The sequence below is a fragment of the Camarhynchus parvulus genome, chromosome 2, assembly GCF_901933205.1.
Source record: "Camarhynchus parvulus chromosome 2, STF_HiC, whole genome shotgun sequence".
Taxonomy (NCBI): Eukaryota; Metazoa; Chordata; class Aves; order Passeriformes; family Thraupidae; genus Camarhynchus; species Camarhynchus parvulus.
In genome coordinates this window covers 131,300,240-131,324,299 of record NC_044572.1, presented here as the reverse complement: position 1 = coordinate 131,324,299, position 24,060 = coordinate 131,300,240, and the positions used below count along the sequence as shown (strand labels likewise).

Genomic DNA, 24,060 nt, shown 5'->3' with positions numbered 1-24,060 from the left:
CTCTGCTAGTTGGAAATTGCTTTTGTGGCTTTCATTTGTAGCTATTTCAGATTTGCTGAACTGAGAAGCATGGAGGAGCATTCAATTTTTTATAAATTTTTAATGGATTTTTTTATGGAGTTGTCTTAGAGGATAACTTCATGTCTTGCTTGAAACACAATCCTGTGAGAGAGTATTTTCCACAAACTACTTTTTTCTGATTATCACCACAAACAACTATTATAGTAATAGACTGTTTAGCATAACAAGAGGCAGTTGGTTGCTCCCAGTTGGTGTTCCAGGACTTTTCCATAATGGTGGAGCTTCAATATCCCTTTGTCCAGTGGCAGTGACAACTAACCAAATGAGTATGCTTGAATACTGTAGTCATATTGGAAAACAGATTGTTGTCACAGCCTATGGTAAAGTTTCTCCGCACAGAGACTGCAAGGAGACTTAAAGAAATTTTAGGCTTTAGACATACTAAAATAATTCACAAATTGATTTTCTGAGAGTGAACAGTGCTAAACTGAAAAGCAGATTTCACTTTATAAATGAAAATTCTTCAATTTACCTGAAATGGCATTTTCATATACAAAATCAGAATTATAACCAATTTTTAAAGGCAGCTGAGTATTCCCCCAAAAAGTAACACCTTTTGGGGGAGGGAAGAGAGAGATGGTTGAAGCAGTGAAGACCACATTTGCCATAGCAGGACAGCTGCCACAGCAGTGAGGAACTAAGGGAGGAATACAGCTTCCACCACCTGTCAGGGAGCTTGTTCTAAACAGGACATTATAGATACAGCTGAGTAATCTGAAATCTTGCAAAATTGTGCATAATGCTGTATTCCATTTGTATGTGCTTGTCTGTATTTTAGTGTTGGGCACATGATTTAATTTTTATAAAACAAAGCTAACAGAAGTTGGCAGATTTTTGTGGAGGTGCAAAAACAACCACATGCTGTTTGGTTAATCCTTTCCAGTATTTTTCTTTTTTTGTGCATCTTTAGACACCATGTAAGTAAACATAAGGGCAGGCATTTAAGAAGTTATCTCCAAATACTTGAACAATTTTCTATTGCTAATTATATTAATTTATGGTAGATCTTAATCCCTGTCAGAACAGGACATTTCGTTATTTAAGGAACTCTGAAACAGTAGCCAGGACAATCAGATTTGGGGGCTAAGACAACTGCTAGACCAGTCAATGTCATTTAATACGAATAGTCTGGTGCTTGTTGGTTTTGGTTCCACAAACTCATGCATCTCCCCCTTAAACCACCAGCAAGCTCTGTATTGCACACACCAATAGAATTTGTCTGTAAATGGGTCAGTTGGGTTTGCTCTACATCAGTCAATGTTCCTCTAATTGCTCTGGACAAAAAGCTGGAATCCCTCGTACTCCATATACTTGATATGAGTGGAGCTGTTGGATGTAAAGATTAAGCAGCTTGTCTATGTATCTCTGGGAAAAAAGACTTCAAGTATGTCTCAGAAATAACAGTACTCAGGTAAAAGCAGATATTCTTAATGTGAATCCACCTTTTCTCTTTTACTTTTTATGTGTTCCTGCTGTGCTTTTAAGTTGCTCAGTCACGTGTTTCTGCTCCTCAGAAAACTCCATGGAAGAAAACCAGAACTGTTTTTGTGCTTAGTCACAGATCTCATCACGGAACTTTTCTTGTCCCCTGCCCTGGTGAGGCTTGGGCGTCTCTCACAAGGCATCAAAAAGCCGCAGGAAACAGATGCAGCCCAGAGGAGCGCAGCTGGCCTGACTCCCCCTTCCCGTGCCTGGGGATGGAGAGAGGGGAGGCCTCAGTCACTGTGGCAGCCAGGTGCCTTTAAAAAAAAAATTACCCAAAATTCTTAAGGACACACGAATTCTTAAAGCAGCACTGAAAGTTACCTTTCCGGAAAGGGGACACCCGAACCTTTAGAAGCTCTGCTCGCAAGAAGAGAGAGAACCAGTATCCATCGTACTGTCACTGACGGGCCCTTGCCGAGCGCCCCCAGGCTGTGTTTGTTATACAACTGCTGAGTCCGCCCCGGGGCGGAGCGGCCTTGGCCATGGCCGTTCCCCCTTCCTCCGCCGCCGCCCCTCGCGGTGCAGTCCCGCCGGCCATGGGCGAGCACCGGGGCCCCGCGGCGCCGCGGGAGGCGGCGGGCCCGGAGCGGGTAAGGCCGGGCGGGGCGCGGAGCGGAGCGGGGCTGGGCCGGGCGGGGGCTCCGGGAGCGGCGGCAGCAGCGCAGCCCTGCCCGGCCGGGCCCCGCGGCCTCCCCGCCCCGCCGGGCGCTGCGCTGCCTCCCCGCCAGGCCCGGCCGGGCCGCCGCTGGGGGACCCCGGCACCGGGGACCCGCTGCTTCGGACAGCCCTGGAAAGGGCACGGACCCGTCCCCCCGCGCCCTTGTCCCGGCCGGGCTCGGCAGGGCCGGAGCGCTCGGGCACCGCGGCCCGGGGAGCGCTGGCAGCACCTGCGGGAGATGCGGGCCTGCGAGCGGCGGCCGCGGGCTGCGGCACGGGGTCCGGGCAGTGCCGCCCCTGCCGCCCCGGGGGCTCTGCGCCTGCCGGGGACGAGAAGGTAGAGCTCGTCCTCCTGCCCCGAGCCGCCATGGAGGCAGGTGTGCGTGTTGGTGATGCTCCCGGCTTCCCAGGCCCTGCGGACCGGGAAGGTCTGCCCCTGGGAGGCGTCCGAGCTGCGTTCTGGTGCCCCCCAGTATAACCATGTAAAGCCAGGCTAAGGTGTTTAAGGAGAAAGGATCATCATGGCAGGGAAACCCGCGTGGTCTTCCTGAGCCCTTGTGTCTCATCAGCACTCAAGTATCCAAAACCAGGTGTGCTATGTTAAATACAAGTATAAGAAACCCCTTACTGTGTCTCCCTGAACAGTGACGTGCTGTACTCTTAGTGTGGTGCATGGTAGTCCTGTGATCCCCTCAACCATGTGGAAGCAGCAGGTGTTGTGCTCCTCAGACGCTGTGCAGTGCAAGCCATCTCTCCCAGGAATGGTGCTGGACTTCCCAGTCTCACTGCTGGCATGGCCTGTGCTGCCCAGGGCTGGCCTGGATGCTTTGGGAGCTCGTGGGATGCACATCCAGCCTCTTACTGGGGTGTGTGGGGGTTCATAGTCACAGATCACTGAGTGTATGTTCCACATCACAGTGCTGGCTCTGCCAGTACCTTTAGCTTTTTCCCTGGCTACAGCTGATGTAACTGTGATGCTTGCACATGTAGCCCAGCAGCTGTAGCTGTGGGGTCATGGCTGTGTGTGTGTATATATGTTAATTATTTCCTAGTTTGCTGAATTTGAAATTAATGGAAGGCGTTTCAGTACCCCTAAGCAGTTTTTGTTGTCCATGTGGTTTATTGTCATCACCAGCAGAGCTTGTCTCTCACAGTTGCAGAATAACTGGGATATGATGTACTGGAGTGTGTCCAGCAAAGGGCTGATGATTAAGAGACTTCAGGATCCTTAATACAAAGAGAGGCCTTGGGTGTTTGGATTGTTCAGCCTGGAGAAGACTCCAGGGGATTTTGTGAGTGGGTGGAAATACCTAGTGGAGGGAATAAAGGAGACAGAGCCAGGCTCTTCTCGGTGGTGCCCCATGGTGGGACTAGGGGCATTGGTCACACACTGAAGTATAAGAAGTTGCATTTACGTGTGAGAAAACACTTGTTTTTTCTGAAAGTGGTCAGATGCTGGCACAGGTTGCTCACAGAGGTTGTGTAGTCTCCCTTCTTGGAGATACTGAAGCCTCATCTGGTTGACCCTGCTGGTGCAAGGGTTGGCCTGTGCCCACCAGCTTCAGCTCTTTTACACATTTAGATCATGTCTGAACAGAATGAAGCATGTACACATTATAAACTGGGTGCCCTTTGTCATTATGGTGAGTGTTGACTGTTTTATGCATCATAGCCTTAAGAAAAAGATCTGGGGTGCACATTGAAAGTAGTGTTGACCTAGTGGCTCCTACCTTCTCCTGCCCCTCACACTCCTGCCAGTGCCCCTGGATCCAGGAAGGCAAAGCAGGGAATGTGTTATGCTCCTTCAGCACAAGGTGATGACTGCTCAGAAGTCTCAGCAGTGATCAGAATGTGCCACACACTTGAAACTGAGTTAAAGAGGATGGGATTGTCTTGTAGCCACTGCCTGCCTGCCTGCCGGCCAGTTTAGAGCCTGTGAAAGGCTCCTTGCACAGCAGCCTGCCTGTGAAACTCCTCTGCACCCTGAAGGTGATAAGGGAGGTGGGATGTAGGTTGAGCAGGAGGTTCCAGTATCATGTAGCCTCTGTGACTGACCTTTCCTTTTTTAATATGACAAAACCCCAAACAACCAAAACCATCTATTTAACAAAATACTGGTACAGTTTTTAAAACTGCAGGCTAGCCAGGCTCACCTGAATGCCAGGAAAGATGATGGGATGGCTCATCCTGCAGTCTGTTTCTAAGCATGTGGAAGACAAGACAGTCATCAGGAGTAGTCACTGTGGATTCACCAAAGGGGACTTGTGCCTAACCAATCTGATTACCTTCTCTGATGGGACAATTGGCTGAATAGACAAGGGAGAGCAGTGGATTTTGTCTACATGGGCTTTAGCCAGGCTTTTGCCGGTGTCTCCCATGGTACCCTCATAGGCAAGCTCAGAAAGTGTGAGCTGGATGAGTGGATGCTGAGGTGGATTGAGCACTGGTCTAGTTTCAGGGCTGTCACTGGTTGTGTCCCCCAGGATTCAATGCTGGGCCCTGTATTCTTTCACTTATCCATCAGTGACTCGGATGAAGGGGCAGATGCCTCCTCTGCAAGTTCACTGATGGCACAAAGCTGGGAGGAGCAGCCAATACCCCAGAGGGCTGTGCAGCCCTTCAGAAGGACCCAGGCAGGCTGGAGATGGAGAGAGGAATAGTCTGAAATTCAGCAAAGACAAACGCAGGTCTGGGGAGGAATAACCCTGGGGGCCAGTACAGGATGGGGGTGACCTGTTGGAAAGCAGCTCTGCAGAGAAGGATCTACGGGTCCTGGAGGACAGCAAGCTGTCCATGGGCCAGCAGTGGCTGGGATAACAGGGAAGACTTTTGCAGTGTTTCCATTTTCAAGGATGTCAGCTGGTGCAAAAACAGATGGAATTGGCTGGATGTCAGTCCCTGAGCAGGTGTGTGCTAAGTCAAGGTGCTGAACCTGCCAACTCCAAATTCTTCCAATTCCAGTGAGTTATTGTAACCATCTATGCCCTGGGAAGTAAAAAAGGTCTTCAACTATCATGGCCTTCAGCAGAAACTCCACAAGATGATGGGAAATCTGTATCATGTAATTGAGTAATATTTAAAAATACAATAAAGGGGTAGAATTGTAACCCAGAATGTTTCAGTGATGTATTCACTGGGTATCTGGTGTATCTATGCCAGCTATTCAGTGTGCATGTATGTTTGGGTTTTGTTTGTTTTTTAAAATCTGAATGGCATTATTTGTTTGAGAATATTTTCCAAATTGAAATAAAGGAATACTTTTTATTATGTGAGTAGTTACAAGCAGACTGGGTAGGGAAAGGACTGCCAGATACTTCCATCCAGGAAGGTAGAAATAATGGTGCTCAAAACCTTCAGCTCTCCTTCTCTGCTGTATTATATGGAATGCCTTGTATACTGCCTGTGGTTAGTTATCCTCTCCAGCAGTGTCAGTGGGATCTTGGAACCAACCCACAAAGGCATCCTGCTTGCTGAACTTGTGATCAGTGTGGGTCACCAGCCCTTCTGCAGAGCTTGCAGCCTGCTGTCCTGACAGCTCTTCACAGCAGTTGTTTCTAGTGGGTGCTTGGTGACATGTCTGCAGGGATGCAGGGACTGATCCTGGGAGCTGATGTCCCCAGCCAGAGGTGAGGTGAAGGCCCTGCTCAGACCAAAAGAGCAGAGAGAGTGTTCTCTCTGCTACTTTCCACTGGCCTGTGTCCTAAATATCAGCTGTCCACACCTCCCCAGTTCGGCTGGGCTGGAACTCTCTGAAGGAGAGCTGTGCACAGATGTCCTCTGGAAAGCCACACAGAAGGATCAGTGTGGGATGGGTGACTCCAGGCAGAGGTTTTCCTGTTGGCAGGTGCTGGGAAGAGGCACTTCAGCTTCATATTGAGGGAGAGCCTCCAGGGCAGCCTCCAGACCACGCTGTCGTGTGGGCTGCCCTCACAGACTGCATACACAAACCTCCATGCTGAGACTCGCTGTGGCACAGGGCTGTCCTCTGTCAATTGGGATTAGTTCCTGTCATCTCCTGGCTTTCTTAAGGCAGTCAGTCCATCCAGGTCCTAATGGCTGAGCGTAAAGCAAAGCTGGCAGGTACCTGGGCAGTGAGCCTGGTGGAGCTGTGCTGGTGGCAGCTGCAGCACCGTGCTGTGACCTCACTCGTGTCTCCGGGTGTGTGGGACCGCAGTGGCTGATGTCGCCCCGGGCAGATTTCCCCTGTGTGCACAGGGCTGTGTCTGTGGCACACCGGCGCTTCCTGGCGCTGGCGCGGCTGGGAAGGGGCGCTTGCTGAGAGCCGTGCTGGTAGAGCCGGGCGGGCAGCGCTGCGGGAGCTCTGATGGAGGGCGAGGGGACACCGACCCCAGGGGGCCAGGTGGGTGTCTGTGTGACGCGGGTGGACTTCAAACCACACCTTTGGGACAGTGTGAGCAGGAGGAATAAATAGTGGTAACTTTAACCAGATCTGTGCTTTATTTTCAGAGCTCATCGAGTGCTGCTGAAAATGGCTCCGACCTTGATGAAGAACCTCTACTCAGAAAAAATCCCCGCCGCTTCGTCATCTTCCCCATCCAGTATCCAGATATATGGAAGATGTATAAGCAGGCTCAGGCCTCCTTTTGGACAGCAGAAGAGGTGAGCCCTGGGCCAGTGGGTTGGCAAAAGTCAGACCACTGGGGTCCTGGCATATCTTTCCTAGCTCCTCTGCTGGCTTCTGTGTTGCAAAAGTTGGAATTAATTTCATCAAACATCAGGTGCCAGCACCAAAGCAGAACTCCCTTCATTGACAGTGGAAAGTAAGCTGCTTCCACAGGGTGATTCAGCAGAGCTGTTTTAGTTCCTTAGTTTAGGATGAGATGGAATTGTGTCCTGGGTTGCTTCTCTGGTTGTAGAGAAATCCTAAGTCAGATTACTCTGATTCATGGTCAGATAACTCCTACCGTGCTGTGGTCTCTGAACCTGCAACTGACTCCTTGCCCATGTAAGATGCTTTGGGAAATTTCATGCTGTTCCTTAATATTAGGTACCTAAATTTCCAGACAGACAGTGTTAGTTTTGCTAAAAATGCGTTTAGCTGACTCCTGATTGCCCTGGTGAGGTTCTTGCCTCACATTACAGTGCAAGCTCTAAGTTCTTCCCAAGGTTGCTGGTTAGCTAGGCCTGAGCTTGTTTGTGGGCAGTGGTTTGCAACTGCAGAGGAGTGAGATGAAAGCCCTGGCAGCCTCTAAATAGACCAGAAAGCATCATGGGATGATGAGGAGCTGCTGTTTGTGGAGGTGGTATTTCATTGTCTGGCTGGGCAGCTTGCTGCCCTGTTGCAGCAGATCTTCATTTAAACTGTTAAAGAAAAGGCATTTGAACTCCTGATTTACGAGCATTTCCCTTTTACTCTGTTACTGGCTTCTTCTTATACTGTCCTACCATCTGTGGGGGCTCTGCATTTTTCACATCTAACTCTACTTTAGTGCTGTTTTGGTTCAGAAATCCTACAAACAAACAGAAAAGGCCGATGTGAAGGAAGCTGTGGTTTTCTCTCATGGCTGGGGTTTGGTCTGAATAGGCAAGAGCAGTTGCACAGCATTTGCTCCATACCATTCTTTGACAACGTGGAGGCTGAACACCTGCCAAAGGCAAAGTCTACTCAGTCCATCTTTTGACGCAGTTGGGTATAGCTTTCTTGGAGTATCAGTATTTATTTCAAGTAAAGTTTAAGTGTCTCAGAATGAGGTCTGGTTACTGGTGTGTGTTCATACTTGTGGCAAAAAATACTAAGGCTTTTCAAAATCTCATTTTTTTATTCAATAGACACCAATTTTCATTCCAAAATACAAAAGTGTTAACTGTGAAACGAGTACATGATGTTACTGGTGCAGAGAGAGGCAACAGTACTGCAGTGTCTATGTTGTCTTTTACAGTGACAAGTATTTAAATCCTCTACATGTAAAGATTTGAAAGCAAATGCCAAAACTCTGCCTCAGTCGCTTGACTGGGCTGCTTGTTTTACAGAACGATAAATGCAGAAGGAGAATAATGTTTTCCTTTTTTTCTTTTCATTAGGTTGATTTGTCAAAGGACCTGCCTCACTGGAACAAGCTGAAAGCAGATGAAAAATACTTTATCTCTCATGTTCTGGCATTTTTTGCAGCCAGTGATGGAATTGTAAATGAAAACCTGGTGAGAAAGACTTACAGTGGGCTTGAATACTTAGTCATGTTATTTTTTATTAACTTTTCATTTTGGCTTTTTCACATTAATTCATAGGTTTATTAAATGTGTACTTTTTTTCTTTCCACCTCACCTTTGTCAAGTGGAACAAACAGCTTGTTTGTCTGGGAACAGTGTTTGAGTTAAATTGGGTCAGCTGTGGTCATCAGGGCTCCAAATCACATCACTCTGGGACACCATTTTTAAGTTCAGTCCCTGCTTGGCTGTGGGATATGCATTTCTGAATGAATTAATATAACCCCATATTTTTCTTGTACTCATGTTAATTGAAAAGTAGGGAATACAGACTATGGCTGTGCCATGTATTCCTCATTTTGGTAAAATCTGTTTTGTTCTCGCTGAACAGTACCCTGGAATCTCTTAGGTGCAGGTGGGTGCTGCTAAAACGGTGGGGAATTCTTCCTGGTAATATCTGTTCTGGGCTGGAGAATATCTCATCACGGGTTAGCAGTGGTATCTGTCTGCAAATGCCCAGTTTAAATCTGAAATGTTTGAATGTTTATAACATGTAGTATATATGTGCGTTTATTGCATGAACATGCCTTATGTCATGCTGTTTATGTTTTTAATGATGAACACAAAGTCTGAGGCTTTGTTTAGTACTGCATTATTTTATTGTTCTTTTCGTGTGTATGTCTGCCCTCATGCATCAGCTCTTAGATGTATTTACTTCTGTATTTATTTGCTTTATTTTCTTTTTTATTTTCTTCTGCACCACAGCTATCCTACTGACATGTCTGTGAACGGAGTAGGACAGAACCTCCCATCCTGTCTCTGTAGCAGAGATTTCATGTCTCTCCTGTTGAGCTCAGAGTAGTGTCATGCAGGACTGTTTTGTTGTACTCATTGCATGCTTTCTGGTTTTGGCAGGTGGCACGTTTTAGTCAGGAGGTGCAGATCCCAGAAGCTCGTTGTTTCTATGGCTTTCAGATTCTCATTGAGAACGTTCACTCAGAGATGTACAGCTTGCTCATAGACACCTACATCAAAGATCCCAAGAAAAGGTAAACCTGGATGTGTTACAAACCTGTGGGAAATCTGTGGCTGAAGCCAGTGCCACTCTTGTAGGGCAGCATGGCAGCTGTCTCCTGTTTTCTTTCTGACTTTCTGGGGGAATTGGGGAAAGTTCCTTAAAGCTTTCAAGGCCTGCATGTCTGACCCCCAAAATGGAAAGGAGTATTACTGACCAAGGCTTATATATAAAATACAGCACTGTACAAGCAACTAGGAAGAAAATGAACTCTATCCCAGACAAAGACAGGACAGACCACCACTTCTTTGGGGTGGGAGTGGTCTCTTACTTGGGTTAGTTCAGAGCCTTGTGTAATAGAGTCCTCTCTCTGGTGGAGCTGGAAGGGACAACCAGGGCAGATTTACCTAAATCACTATTATGATGTTTTGTCTCTGTTTTCTTCTACAGGGATTTCTTGTTTAATGCTATTGAAACAATGCCTTGTGTTAAGAAGAAAGCAGACTGGGCTCTGAAGTGGATTGAAGACCGAGAATCCACTTTTGGTGTGTAGCTTTTTATAAACTTGTTTCTATTGCATATCACAAACTGACCTTCTGTGAGTAAGCTGCAACCCTGGAACATGAAATGAAATCCTTCACAGATGTAGTGACTTCTGGGTCTCTGGTTTAACTAAAGAACTAGAAATAAATTCTGGTGAGCTTGTATGTTTTTATCTTCAGGTAGAGAAATAAAGTAATGGCAGTGCCTCCTGAAATCATGTTATGAAAAATGCTCTTTTTTTATCTTTATACTGATACCCAGTATTCATTTACACTGAATAACCCTGGTTTCCTCAGTTTTTGCTTGTAGATCTTATATTCTGGTTTTGATTATTTCTTCTAGTTGGTTCTTATTTTTCACTCAGTGTTCAGAACTGGGCAGCTGAAGTTCTTACAAGTCCAGATATTTTCTGTGTTCATGTTCCTATAGAGAAATCCATGGGGGTTTTTGTAACTGAGGCATGACTGAGCCTGGTCAAAAAAGATTGAAGAACCATCTATTTCTGGTGTTTCTGGTTTGCTGTTGGGACCAGGTTTCTAATTTTTGTATCTCATTTCAGAGCTGGGACAGTGGCTCAGCTTCCATCAGTGTGCTGCAGGGCATCCTTAGAAATGTTCTGTATTCAGTGTTACAGTGTTGACTTGGAAGGGTTTCCTGTAGCTGAAATGCATAATGGGTACACTCTGGTGAATTTTTTAAAGCAAACATCCTCTGTATTTTGAGAAAGTGTAGGAGATGGAGAGATTCAGCCTGGTGAACAAAATAAATCTGAACATCATTCTTTTGCAGCATCTATTCACTGCTCTTGTTAGAGAGAGGTTCTTTTCTGTAGCTGTATATTGTTCTGTCCTGGCTCCCACTGCCTCCCTGGTCTGGCTTTGCTTGCTGTGTGTGAAACCCCTTCATCATCTGTTTGTTTGGCTCACAGCAGTGTGGGGTGTGCCAGGAATCAGAAAGTTCCCTAACTCAAAAAGCAGTGTGCCCCCTGCTCCCTGCCCCCAAGCTTAATGCATTTTATCCAGAAAAGTAATCAGTCTTCTGCTTCATTAAACCTATATTTTATAAGCAGCCTTTCTCCATTCCTGTACAGCAGTAACTACAAGATTTTTAGTGTTGCCAGAAAAATTCTTTCTTTAATAACTTCTGTGATACTTGTAAGGTGGTATTGCTCTCTGTGCTTTTTCCTGATTTGAATTACTTCAGATGAGCCAGTAGTTGACGTTTGTATCTCATAGAGGAAGTGGGACATCTGGCTACTTTGGGTTATTTTTTGAAACAAAATTCTGTGCAGTTCTTATTGGGAAAAGGCACCAGAACTTAGTGCCAAAGCTCTTCATGTCAGAACATACCCAATCAGCCTGTGAAGTTGTCTGAAGTAATGTACATGGAGTGATGTGGCTTCACTAAACAGTCAGATGGTCTTGTAGTCTGAAGAAATGCATTCATATAGAGAACAGGGAGAACTGGGACCAATAATGCCTTGCTTTCCTTGGATTGAAGGTGGGATAACACAAGTACTTATTTGTGTCTTGAGTTATGTTCTGTAGACTTTCACTCTTTTAAGAATATGGTTTTATGTAGATTCCCAACAAGAAGAAATTGTCGTGTAGGGTTTTTTGTTTAATTTATAAGAGATTGGCCCTTTTCTCAGTTTTGACTGTCAGTTACATAGCTGATTTCCTGCCTCTCAGGAGAAGGAGACAATGGAGTACTAATGTCTTGGCCGCTTTGGACAATTACCTTCTTTTGCTTCTGACCTGTAGCAGTTCAGTGGGTGCCCTGGTTCTCCAGTTCTGCTGGGTTTGTTATGGCTGAGTGCTGTGGGGTGTGTAGACCCTCTGTGCATGAGGATCTGCTGACAGATGTGGTCAAAGACAGCATCTGGTGCTGCAGGGGAGGTTGCTTTTCTCCAGCATCACTCTGTCTGATGCAAATGGTGCCTCTTGCTGATGAGCAATAGAGCAATTTTTGTCTAACAAAAATGTGTTATGTTAAACAGGTGAGAGAGTGGTTGCCTTTGCTGCAGTGGAAGGCATCTTCTTTTCGGGTTCCTTTGCTGCTATATTTTGGCTGAAGAAGAGGGGCCTGATGCCTGGATTGACTTTCTCCAATGAACTTATTAGCAGAGATGAGGTAATGTGGCATAGCCTACACACTATTTGGGAAGAAAAGTGAGTTTCCAGGGCAAGGGTAGGATTATATTTGTGAAGAACCCATAATCTTGACGGAGGAAGGGGAAAGAAGCAGACTTTTACCAATAATTAGAAGAATAGAATAATTTTGGTTGGAAAAGACCTTTAAGATCACTGAATCAAACTGTTAACTTGCCACTGCCAGGTCCACCCCTAAACCATGCCCCTAAGTGCCACATTCACATGTCTTTTAAATACCTTCAGGGACGGTGACTCAACCACTTCCCTTGACAGCAATTTCCATGAAGTTTTTTGTAATATCAAATCTAATCCCCTGCTTGATGCAACTTGAGGCTATTTCCTCTTGTCCTGTTGCTTGGGAGAAGAGGGCGACGCACACCTCACTACAACCTTCTCTCAGGCAGTTGTAGAGAGCTGAGGTCTCCCCTGAGCCTCTTTTTCTCCAGTCTAAATACCTCCATCTCCCTCAGCCAATCCTCCTAAAACTGGTGCTCCAGACCCTCCACCAGCTTTGTTGCCCTTTCCATGGACTTGGTCCAGCCCCTCAATGTCCTTCTTGTAGTGAGGGGCCCAAAACTGAACACAGGATTCAAGATATGACCTCACCAGTGCCGAGTACAGGGGGACAATCACTGCCCTGGTCCTTTTGCCACTCTATTCCTGACACAAGCCGTGATGCTGTTGGCCTTCTTGGCCACCTGGGCACACACTGGCTCATGTTCATCTGCTCTCAACCAGCACTCTCAGGTCCTTTTCCACTGGGCTGCTTTCCAGCCACTCTGCCCAAGTCTGTAGCACTGCATGGGGTTGTTGTGGCACAAGTGCAGGACCTGGTGTTTGGCCTTGTGGAACCTCGTGCCATTGTCTTCAGTCCACTGATCCAGCCTGTCCACATCCCTCTGCCTTCCTAGCCTCCAGCAGATGAACATTCCTACCAAACTTGGTGTCTTCTGCAAACTGACTGAGGGTGCACTCAATGCACTTTACCACTGATAAAGATATGAAACAGGACTGGCCACTCAGGCCAGTAACATATATATTTATATATAGTGTACATAACAGCATAACTGGGCCCTGGGTAGCACTGCCTGTGGCCAGCCACCAACTGCATTTAATTCTCACCATGTTTTTTGGCCTGGCCATCCATCCAGTTTTATACCCAGCAAACAGCACTGATGAGCTTAAAGCCTGGGTGCCACTGGGTCCCTCAGCAGAAATACCTGTTTTTAAAGGGAGTAAACATAAATACTGGTGTCCCAATTGTGATTTAACCCCAGCCAGCAATCGAGCCCCATGCAACCACTCTCTCACTCCCCCACCAGTAGTATCAGGGAGAGAATCAGAAGGGTAAAAGATGGAAAACTTGTGGGTTGATTTGAAGACAGTTTAATAGAGAAACCAAAAGTCACACACACGAGCAAATCAAAACAAGGAATTAATTCAGTGTTTTCCATGGGCAGGTGTTCAGCCATCTCTAGGAGGGCAGGGCCCCATCAGGTGCAACAGTGACTTAGGAAGGCAAATGGCATTACTCCAAAGGCACCCCACCCCCTTCATTGTTCCTTCTTCCCCCCATTTTATATACTGAATGTCACATGATCTGGAATGTCCCTTTGGTCAGTTTGGGTCACCTCTCCCAGCTCTGGACAGGTGGTGTGTCTCCTCCCAACCTTCCATGCACTCCCAGCTTCCTCACCTGGGTGGCAGTAGGAGAAGCAGAAAAGGCCTTGGCTCTGTGTAAGCCCTGCTCAGCAATAGCAAAAACATCCCTTTATTATCAGCCCTGGGTTCAGCACAAATCCAAAACACAGACCCATACTGTACTTGAAGAACACCAACCCTACCCCAAAACAGCGCACCAGCCAAAACCAGCACACCAATGTATATAGTATTATCAAAAAGAGGGAAATTTTTTAGATTGAAGGGGGTGTTTGTTTTCCTCTGGTGTGAAGGGAGGAAGGCCCAGCTGCTCAAGGGGTGGGGTGGAATTGCATGGTCCCCAGCTGCAGGGGGGGCTGGCTGGAGCAAGGACCTGGATAGTGTGTGACTGAGACTTGCTGTGCCTCAGCTGCTTCAGGCAGGTTCAGGTGGGCTCCAAGTACCACTCCTCACTTGCTTCTGGTTTTGGGTCCCAGAGCTTGCAGACAGCCACCTGCATCCATCACCAAGGCAGCTGTGGCAGGTTGCTGCAGAAGCAGCAGATACCACTCCTCTCCATGGTCTTGTGTTGCTGCACAGCAATAAAATCTCCTGGAAGGGAGCAACTACAGATCTGCCTTTGAGGAGAGTGAATCTTAAGATGTGAGGTGCCTGGGGGGCTGCATGTCAATACACCAAATATGACAGACCATGTGCTTACAAGTGCCCCTTCTTTGCACTGCTTCCTTCCTTTTTCCTTGCTCCCTGCAAGTTGGCAGGTGTTGTTTATGGCTGGGGACTGTGCACTGCACTGCTTACGTCACTGTCAGCGCTGAAAAACTAGAAAGACCAGTTTTGTATGCAGTATAAACATGATTGTGGTTGTAACTTAGCAGAGTTGGTCTTAATGTGTAAAGAGCTTTTTTATAATGGAAGTGATTTTCATGGGTTAGCTAAATTGCTTTGAAATCAGACTTCATGATATGTCTTTAAAAGACACTTTTGAAGAAAGTGATATGATGAATAAGGAAAACCAAATAGTTCTTCAGCCTTCACCTTCCTTGTGTCTTTTGTGAGTCATCCATTTGAGTGAGTCAGGATTTGTTTGTTACAGGGATCACTTGCAGGCGAGTGAATGTAACTGTACTTTTCTGCAGAGTCAAGCACCAAAAGACTAAAATTTTCTTGAGCTCTGCTGGCATAATTCCAACTGCAGTTCTGTTATGAAGGTTAAAGCTTGGTGCACAGAGCACCTGCATTGAAACCCAGTGGCAGTAAAAAGAATCCACAATGGAAAACTACAAACTGTTTTTTAATGCACCTGGACAGATAAATGATCAATGCTCAGGGTGTTTTTTGAGCTGCTGGCTCTGCTCCCAGGCTGTTGTTGAGCTGGTGCATCTCTGATACTGAAAGGTGCAAAGCTGGTGGGTGCACCAGTCAGCAGAGCACATGGGTTTATGGAGAAGCCAGGCATGTCCTGCATCCTCCTGGTGATGTTGCCCTGGATAAGACCATCTGATGCCGTCACTAGAGGGGGGGATATTTCCCAAATTACATTACTTCAGGGCTGTTTCATGACCTTAATCGGAAGGATTTTATAGACTTTCCAAAAAGGTTTTCACAGAATCACAGTATTGTTAGGGTTGGAAGGGTCCTCTGGAAATCCAAGCAGGGTCACCTGAAGCAGGTGACACAGGAAGGTGTCCAGGTGGGTTTGGAATGTCTCCAGAGAGGGAGGCTCTGCAATCACCCTGGGCAGCCTGTTCCAGTGCTCTGTCACACTTGATGTGAAGTTCTTCCTCCTGTTGACGTGCAACTTCTTGTGTTTTAGTTTACAGCCATTGCTCCTCATGCTGTTTCTGGGCACCACTGAAAAGAGTCTGGCATCCTCCTCTTGGCACCTACCTAGTCTGGCTTCAGCCAAAGACAGGGTTAATTTTTTGCAGTAGCTGTGAGCGGGGGGAGCCTGAAGCTGTGTGGCTAAGACCCAAATGTTTTTGGGTGCCACCTCAGGTCATTGACAGGGGTGGGGAAAAGGGACACCCTCTCTTGCTTTTGAGAAGAAGGGTGTTCCTTCCAGTGGGAAAAAAATGTAATTGGGAAGAGCAGGTGGGTGTTTGTCGTGCGTTTCCATGTAAATAGCTTATTTGTCTTACACATTTTGTTGTTCATATTGCTGTTACCATTCCTTTTGTTATCTCATTGTTGTTTCCAGTAAATTGTTCTTACCCATCCTGTGATTTTCACCTTTTGTGCCTCCATTCAGAGCAGGAAGGGGCAAGGGGAGGCCAGGGGTGTCTTGGTGGGGGCAGGGAGCAAGCAAGTGGCATCTGGTTTGGGAGAGTCTTGGTAGGGGCACTGAACTGGGGAGTACCATTCCTAAACCATGACACCACCTTTGAGATAATTACATGCATCAATGAGATCCCCTCTCAGTGTTCTCTTCTCCAGACTAAACAGGCCCAGCTCCTGCAGTCTTTCCTCATAAAAAAGATGCTGCAGACCCCTCATCATTTTTGTGACCTCTGCTGGACCCTCTCCAGTAGCTCCTTGTCTCTTCCATACTGAGGATCCCAGAACTGGACACAGCAGCCCAGATGTGACCCCACCAGGGATGGGCAGAGGGAGAGGATCACCTCCCTTGACCTGCTGGCCACATCTTCCCAATGCACCCTGAGCTACCCTTGGCCCTTCTGATCACAAGAGCGCTGCAGGCTCAGTCAGCTTGTTACCCACTGAGACTCCCAGGTCTTTTGCAGCAGAACAGCTCCTCTCTAGTAGGTCAGCTCCCAGGTTTTGTTTTGACCCTTGTTAGTGATACTATTGGATTGTCTTGTAGCCCATAGTCTGCCAAATTCTTTCTGATTGGTTTTCACTCTGAATGTGCCCTCTTGGTGTTTATTGGCTGTAATCACCACCTTGCACTTGAGAGGAGAGATGGTAGCACAGTGCTCCTTTAGTCTGGCAGCGGTAGGTGTGGCTGAAGCAAGTTAAAGAGAGGTGCCCCTTGGAGCAAGTTAAAGCTGAGGTGCCCCTTGGAGCAGCTGTCTGGGGTTGCTTGTCTTCTGGTATTTTCTTACCTTGGCAGGAGACTTTTCTGGAAATCCTGGAAAGGAGCACCGTTTACTAGGCTCTGTGTAGGATAGCTGAGTGAAATGAGAATGGGAGTTTAGTTGGGGAAGAGATGATTTGTTAATCTTGGGTTTGGTGACTTTAATCTGAATCTGCCTTTCTGAAAATGCTGTTGGGAGAAGCAAGGGAAGAAATGCTACTGAAAGAATTTAAATCAAGTATCTCAAAGCAAAGAGCAGGTAAACAGCCTGTTTTAACTCACAAGTAATTTTGCAGGTCTTGATGTAGAAGTCTTTCAGCAAAATCATCCCTGACAGGAGGCAGAGACCAGCAAGGCTCTGTGTAGGATCACTCACAGTAGAGCAGCCCTCAGAAAAGTTTTACCTGAGAAGCATGTATGCTGAACATTATTTTGGCACAGGTGGCATGTGTTAGATTTGAGATGTTACTGGATGGTAAACTCTGAGTCCACACTGCATGTGACAACATTAAGACTTTCATAAAAGCAGGAGGCTGGGAAACTTCAACCCAAATGACGCTGCCTGAAAATAAGAGCAAACTATGTGGAAGAGGGGAAAACTGACTGTGTTTTTCATTGTTCTCTTATTTCAGGGTCTGCACTGTGATTTTGCTTGTCTAATGTTCCATTATTTAGTGAACAGACCATCAGAAGAGCGAGTGTGTGAGATCATCGTTAATGCTGTAGAGATTGAGCAGGTAATCCTGGCTGTGACAACATTGTGGGCAGCACAGGCTCAGTCTGAGGTGTGAATATAAACAAATTAACTTCTAACTTTTGGGATTTTATATTTGATACTTGGCTCAAGCTTGATTCCTGATGCATTATACCATTCCTTCCCTCTTCCTTAATGGTGACAGTAAGAGTCAGAGACTTTCTGATTCAGTTGTCAAGCAACTGGGGCAAGCTGAAGCTGGCAGCTGGTTTTCTCCTTAATGACAGAAAGGAAGAAAAGCTGTCTTATTTGATATTGAATAGAATAGTTACAGTTGGAAGGGACCTACAATAATCATCTAGTCCAACTGCAGCTGTCTCTTAGAGAGGAGTTTGTTTACATCTGTCCTTTCAGGATCTTTGTCTCTCCCTATTGTATTCACATCTCTGCTTGTCCTCAGGAGAAGGCAGGGTCTGTTCTGGCCATGAGTATCATGCTGTCTTCTGGCTTTTCCTGAGGTTGATGTGAGGTTCTTTCATGTGAAGTGCTGCCCTTCTCCAGGCACAAGTTTCTGCATGGCTGAGTGTTTGGCAGGATTTTAGTTTAGCTTTCTTTCCTGTTGTTATCTAACTACTGTGATGATGACAAATGCTCCTGCTTTGTCTCACAACACTGAGACAGGTATGCATTGGTGCCTGAATATACACATGACTGGGTGCAGCACTCATATATATCACTGCCCTCTGATCTGTCACTCTGTTGTGGCTGGAAGCCAGGAAAACTGGTGATTTCTTGATCTATCCCTGCTCCCACTAGTATGGTCTGTAGGTTTATTGAAGTTGGAGCTTAAGTTTACACTGAAGCTTATGCTGGGGGATTGGAGAAAAGCAGATTAGAGAGGCAGTGATAAAAATCTTATGCCTTTTCCAGAGTAACAGGCTAAAAATAAAGAAAGATACAAACAGTTACTGAAAACAGAAGATACTTGTTGAATTTAGTGATGCAAGTTATTTATTTAGACAACTTCCTGGGGAGCCTGGAACATCACAAAGTATGTTACTGTGAAACACAGGTGTCTTCTCTCTTTTTCTCCTTTTTTTTTCTTAAATTTCAATTTCTCTAAATGTCATCTGTATTTTAACTTCTAGGAGTTTCTAACGGAGGCATTACCTGTGGGTCTGATTGGAATGAATTGCACCTTGATGAAACAGTACATCGAATTTGTTGCAGACCGGTTACTGATGGAGCTTGGGTTCTCAAAGGTAAGAGATGCAATTGCCCCAAATGCTGGCCTGCCAGTGCAGCCCAGGAGAGCTGTCAGCACAAAGCACTCCCTTGTCATGCTGGGGAGCAGGTCATATTTAGCACATGGGCTTCCTGTGAGTGACAGCTGAAACCACAGCATTCATACCTATGCTTCACTGTAAAAGAGCAAGAACAATTTAGGCCTTTGTTTCCCTTCAGCTGCTCAGCAGGTTTGTAATGGGAAATGTAAGCTGTGCTCAGATGCTGCAGTGCTTGAAGAATAGCAAGCACCTTGCACAAGTGAGCTAAACCACAGACCAAACTCCTGCGAGTGGCAGTGCTGAATTTGCTTAGAGAGGGGTCCGTAGATCCTACAGGATATTGCAGCCAGAGGTGGTCTAGTTTGAAAGAGTTTGACAGTTTTGTTTGTGGTTTTCCTTCCCCAGGTCTTTAATGCAGAAAATCCTTTTGATTTCATGGAGAACATTTCTCTGGAAGGAAAAACAAATTTCTTTGAGAAGCGGGTTTCAGAATATCAACGTTTTGCTGTTATGGCAGAAACAATGGACAATGTCTTCACTCTGGATGCAGATTTTTGACAAATTGGCAAATGAATGGTGACTGTTTCCCTCTCCTCATCTCCCTTTATGCTGTGAAGTTGACTTAATTTCTTCTCGTGGAAATCAGAGTCTACTGGGATATTTTTCCTGGGTTTTCATGTTGTTTGTCAGAGGAGTAAATATATTTCTCTCTGTGTCATTTGAAAAAAAAAGGGGGGATCATTTGTAAAAACTTTTGGCTTTGTAAAAGGATGGCCTTTTTAAGATTCCCTTGACTCATCTGCTGTCAATGCTGTCTTTAAAAATGACATGGAACGGATGCTACTACTTTTTTAAGACTTCGGTAGTGTTTTAAGAGAGCAAACTGCATATTTACCTCATGTTATGGTATTTTAATCTGAAAACCAGCTGAGGTATCACTCCATGTAAAAATGTTGCTCTAAATTATTTTTCTCTTTCCTGTTTTCATGTTTATAGATTTGGTATAGGGTAAAAGCTCTTCTGTTTCATCCTGTTGCAGATATAGTAATAATTGAATGTGGGAAAACCTTAATGAGGTCTGAACTATAGAATATTATTAAACCTGGGAATTATGGGTAATCTCCCCATTAACCTGGATTCTGTCTGAAAAAATTCTTACGGGTTGGAAAACTGATGGGTCTTGGTAGGCATTTAATTCAAATACATGTGATTCTTGTGTTACAGCTGTTACTGAACAGGTCAGCAGACTTTGAATGGTCCTTGAAAAGGTACACCTGTTAACAGTGGAGAAAAATCACATCCTGTAGGTCTTTGGCTTGTGCTGCCTGTTTTCCCATGCTTCACTGATCAAGTGCCTTATTGAGCAATCTGTAGTTGTAGTTGTAATCATCTGACACTGAAACAGCCAGCTCTGGGTGTTGTCCATCTCCCCTTATTGTGCTGGGTGGTTTGATACTCTCCCCTTCTTGGTTGCACTTGTGCACTGAAGGGGTGAGAAGACATGTCATTCCAAGGGATTATTCCTTGAGGTGCTACAAACAGACTCCTGGGGCTGTAAGGAAGCACCCAGTAATGTGTGAAGGTACATCAGGTTTTGTGTCTGATGTGAATCATTGGAACCATTGTCACAGAAGAGTTTCTGAGAGAAGGTATTAAACATATCAAAAACAAACCAGAAGTAGTATGGAGTAGCAGCTGCTACTCCAGAAGTAGTATGGAGTAGCAGTTTGTGTGCCTGAAAACTGTTTGTAATTTTTTGATACCACACGGAGAGAATGGAGAGATTGAAGAGTGGTTAATGCACTGCAGCAGTGCTTGGGATACTATTCAGCTGTACCTGGCTTATCTGCAAATAAATAGGCTCTTTTTTCCAACATGAAATGAATATACAAGAGCTAGACAAAGGGTTCTGCTTTATTAAACCCAAGCATTTTTCATAATATTCATAATTTTGTGGAAGAGCTTTTGTAAGTCTTACGGTTGCAAATATCTTGTGCTGCTTTTGATATACCTGGCATGAGCCAAACTGACAGCCCAGGGTTATCAGTGATGGGGTAGCACAAGTGTTATTTCCCTGCCAGCCCAGATCAGCCATAGTCCTGGGTACCTGAGTTCCATGGAACAGGTCCACTGCCTTAGTACAGTTCCTAGTGAGCAATTGTCCCTGCTCTAAAAATAAGCAGCATAAGCAGCAAAATTCACTCTGTTTTCTTAGTCTTTTTTTAGTAAAAGATCAGGAGTATGTGCTGAGCATGGAAATGGAACAGCTTTTTTTTTTCCCTAGAGAAGAGCCTGCATCATTTGACATAAGGTACTTGGAAGAGGGCAGAGTGGAATGTTGAGGATACAGAGAAAAGCTGGAACTGGTGGCCCTCATTAACATCCTGGAACTGCAAGAGAACTGTGGACAGAGGGAAAACTCAGTGCCTTTTGGAAATTCTGAGTTGATAGGGCAGAAAGAGAAAATACTGTAAATGGGTCTGTTGTTGGAGTAATGGAACCTATTATGTCACTGGAAGTACTAAAAAGTATTTATTTTGAGTCTTGTGAATTATGATGAGAGTATAGAGAGTGTTCTAATATGAAGCTGCAATGTGCTCAGGTTTTGTAAATGTCTATGAGATACCAAAGTCTGGTACAATGGCTCCCACTTGATTTGTGTGTAAAATCTGTGTGTTGTTTCAATAAAATCTGAGTGTGGGGAAGCCCATGCCTTCATTTACAAGTTACATGCTTCCTTGTGAAAACCAAAGTGATAAAATTGGGATATGGCAGAGCAAGTCAGTATTCACAGCTTTTGGATTGTGGGAGAAAGTTGTGAGTGCTCCATATATTGTCTTGCACTTTTTGGAGCTCTTGACTTGCTCTTTCTTGTTCCTGGAATAGGTTTTACAGTCTAGTGAGCAAACAAGTGGGTTTGGTGTTTGTTTGTTTTGTTTTGTTTTTAATTGGGATTTTCTGCCACAAGGAGAAATCTTTTTGGTGTCTGTAAGGTTCAGTGAAGAAACACTCCAAAAATATATTGGATGGTACCTGATATATCAAGAGCATCATGCCCTTGGGGCAGGCACCCTGATTGCCTGGGCACAGCATTATTGGGTTCAGGCCCTAAGCTGGGGCCAGCCAGGCACCTGCCTGAAGCCAAACTCTGGTGTGAGCTGGCGCAGCTTCACACCTGCTAGTGTAGGCACTGTCAGAGCTGTCATTTCAAAAGTCTTGTCCCTGCAGCCTCTTTGTGCCTCCTTGAGACAGGCATGATGGGCAGAAGGTGCTTTCTTCCACCAGCACTGGGCAGAAACCCCATGGGTCTCTGAGGGCTCTGTGTGTCTCACACTGTGGCCATCAAGTTTAAGAAAGCCTGGTGGGTGTGTGTGGGGGGCAGAAGGTGCAAGCATCCCTTCAGTGTACATGGTCTGTGTGCCCTGAGTTGGAATAATGCTGGTGTGTGACTTCAGTGTGACAGAGCAGGTGCTTCCTGGAGGTGTTTGTCTTGTGGTGAAGAACATCTGCAAGAGTCAGATAGTAGAAACTTCTTCCTGGGGCCTGCAATAGGAGCTGAGGCTCATGGGAAGAATCCCGCCTTTTTAAATTATAAAGTGGCCTCCGTGGTTCCCATTGTTCCCATTCAAGCAGATGTGTGTCTTCCAGCAAGCCCCCTGAGTTGGTTATCAGTAGCCACAGGCAGACATGGTGCTCCCAGTGCTCTGCTCTGGCTGTGAAACCACTGCCCAGTGCAGTAGGTCAGTGAGTATTCCCAGCCCTTGCTGGGAAATAACGCAGGGGAAGGCAGGGCAGTTAGCAACCTCTTTCTTAGTGTTTCTGGACTGGTAAGATTATTGCAGCAGATGAGGATGCTGTGTGTGTGGCAGCACCCTCAGAGCTGCCACCTGCCCCTGGCTGGCTGACACTGTGCTGATCCACTTCCACCACATTCCTTGTCCTTGTCTTTGAGTGATGAAAGCTTTGAGAGAGCAAGCGTGGCCTCCCTGCCGGTCACCCAGCCTGCCAGAGGAGCATCTTCCTTCTGGCCTTCCTAGGGGGATGATCTGGGCTGCTTTTTCCTCCTGGTGGAGCCCTTGAGTCAGCAAATACTGATGTTCCTGTCACTGTTTCCTAGCACTCCCTTCTGGGAGTCCATCCCTGATGATGCTGATGCGTTGCTATTTCATGCAGCCAGGTTTGTGTTTGCCAGGAGGCTGCTCCTGTGCCGGGCCTGCTGTCAGCCCTGCACGCCGCAGGGATGCTCCCATGTGTGCCCAGACCCTGTGTGTGTGTGTGATGTGCACGCCTGGCACACACCAGCACAGCTGAGGGGAGAAGCTGTTGAATGGCAGCTTTTAGCAAACCCTCTCCCTGGAGCAGAAGGGCAAGATGGGCACTGTAATATTGCTGTTAAGAGATGCTATTCCTGGTGTGCTGTCAGCTGCTGCCTTGCCCTGGTTCCCGTGGCCTGGGCACAGGTGACAGCAGCTGCACAGCCTGGGCACAGATGGGCAGTGCTCCCATCCCATCGTACATAATCTGGCTCTAGCAGCCAGGGCTGCCCTGAGGATAGAGCCATGCTCTGCTAACTTTAGCTGAAGTTTTTTCAGCTTGAAGCACAGGTAAATCGCAGGAATGGCTGGTTTTGGCCAGTGTGGAGCACACATTTCTGCTTTGAACAGTAATTTTGGCATTTGGCTATTTGAGTGTACTCACGTGGGCAGGCTGGGGAATTTTGACCCTGTTGAATTTTGACCCTTTGAATAAAACAAAAGGATTTGTGAATGACAGACATGAGATTTCCATGACAGGCAGTGGTGCTGCCGATATCACAGCTTCTCGTGGAGTGCTGCTGACTGGGGACCCCTGCCCCTGCAGATCCTGTCTTACAAATATGCTTGAAAGGCTTACCTGGGAAATCTCCTCCTCCTTCTATTGCTTTGGCCAGCACCTGCTGATGGGTTCACAGGAGCAAATCTGCATCATCCATCCCTTTTTGTGCTGTAGCACTGTTTGGTTACTGCTACTCTGGGAATGGCTCCCATCGCTGCTGCAGCATCTCGAGGAGAGCTCTCACAGAGAACTGCCTGGCATTCAGGGTGAGGTGTTGTCTCCTGCCATGGGGACAGGCCATCTTTGGGGCTTGTTCCAAGGCCTTGCCTGTTCCTTTAGGAAATGGCTCTTGCTGCAGAGGCAGGAGGAGGTCCTCACCAGCAGATAATGAAAAGAGATCAACAGACTGGTGGAAAGTTATTTTGGATTCTTCTGTGTCTTCACCAACAGGGACTGATTTTGGATTCTGTTCC

The 24,060-nt window shown here is 46.2% G+C and overlaps 1 protein-coding gene across 2 annotated transcripts; it reads left to right on the top strand.

The window, feature by feature from the left end:
* The first annotated feature begins 1,748 nt into the window (after positions 1-1,748).
* Positions 1,749-21,499, top strand: RRM2B (ribonucleotide reductase regulatory TP53 inducible subunit M2B). Of its 2 annotated transcripts, XM_030943962.1 has the most exons (10): positions 1,749-2,156; positions 6,691-6,843; positions 8,266-8,382; positions 9,304-9,437; positions 9,854-9,948; positions 11,946-12,079; positions 17,425-17,529; positions 18,635-18,748; positions 19,178-19,337; positions 21,057-21,499. In XM_030943962.1, exons 1-9 carry the CDS (start codon positions 2,049-2,051, stop codon positions 19,328-19,330), a joined length of 1,113 nt encoding a protein of 370 aa, XP_030799822.1. In that variant the 5' UTR covers positions 1,749-2,048; the 3' UTR covers positions 19,331-19,337; positions 21,057-21,499. The 2 variants fall into 2 exon arrangements, with proteins under 2 accessions (XP_030799822.1, XP_030799821.1); XM_030943961.1 differs by having other exon boundaries at positions 1,751-2,156; positions 19,178-21,499.
* The last annotated feature ends 2,561 nt before the right edge of the window (positions 21,500-24,060 follow it).

What these genes read in the sequence shown, in the direction of transcription:
- RRM2B (XM_030943962.1), top strand. Translation starts at nt 2,049, where the DNA reads ATGGCCGTTCCCCCTTCCTCCGCCGCCGCCCCTCGCGGTGCAGTCCCG. An exon ending in GAATTGTAAATGAAAACCTG is followed by an intron (nt 8,383 to 9,303) that starts GTGAGAAAGACT and finishes TGGTTTTGGCAG; the next exon opens with GTGGCACGTTTTAGTCAGGA. An exon ending in AGACCGAGAATCCACTTTTG is followed by an intron (nt 9,949 to 11,945) that starts GTGTGTAGCTTT and finishes TATGTTAAACAG; the next exon opens with GTGAGAGAGTGGTTGCCTTT.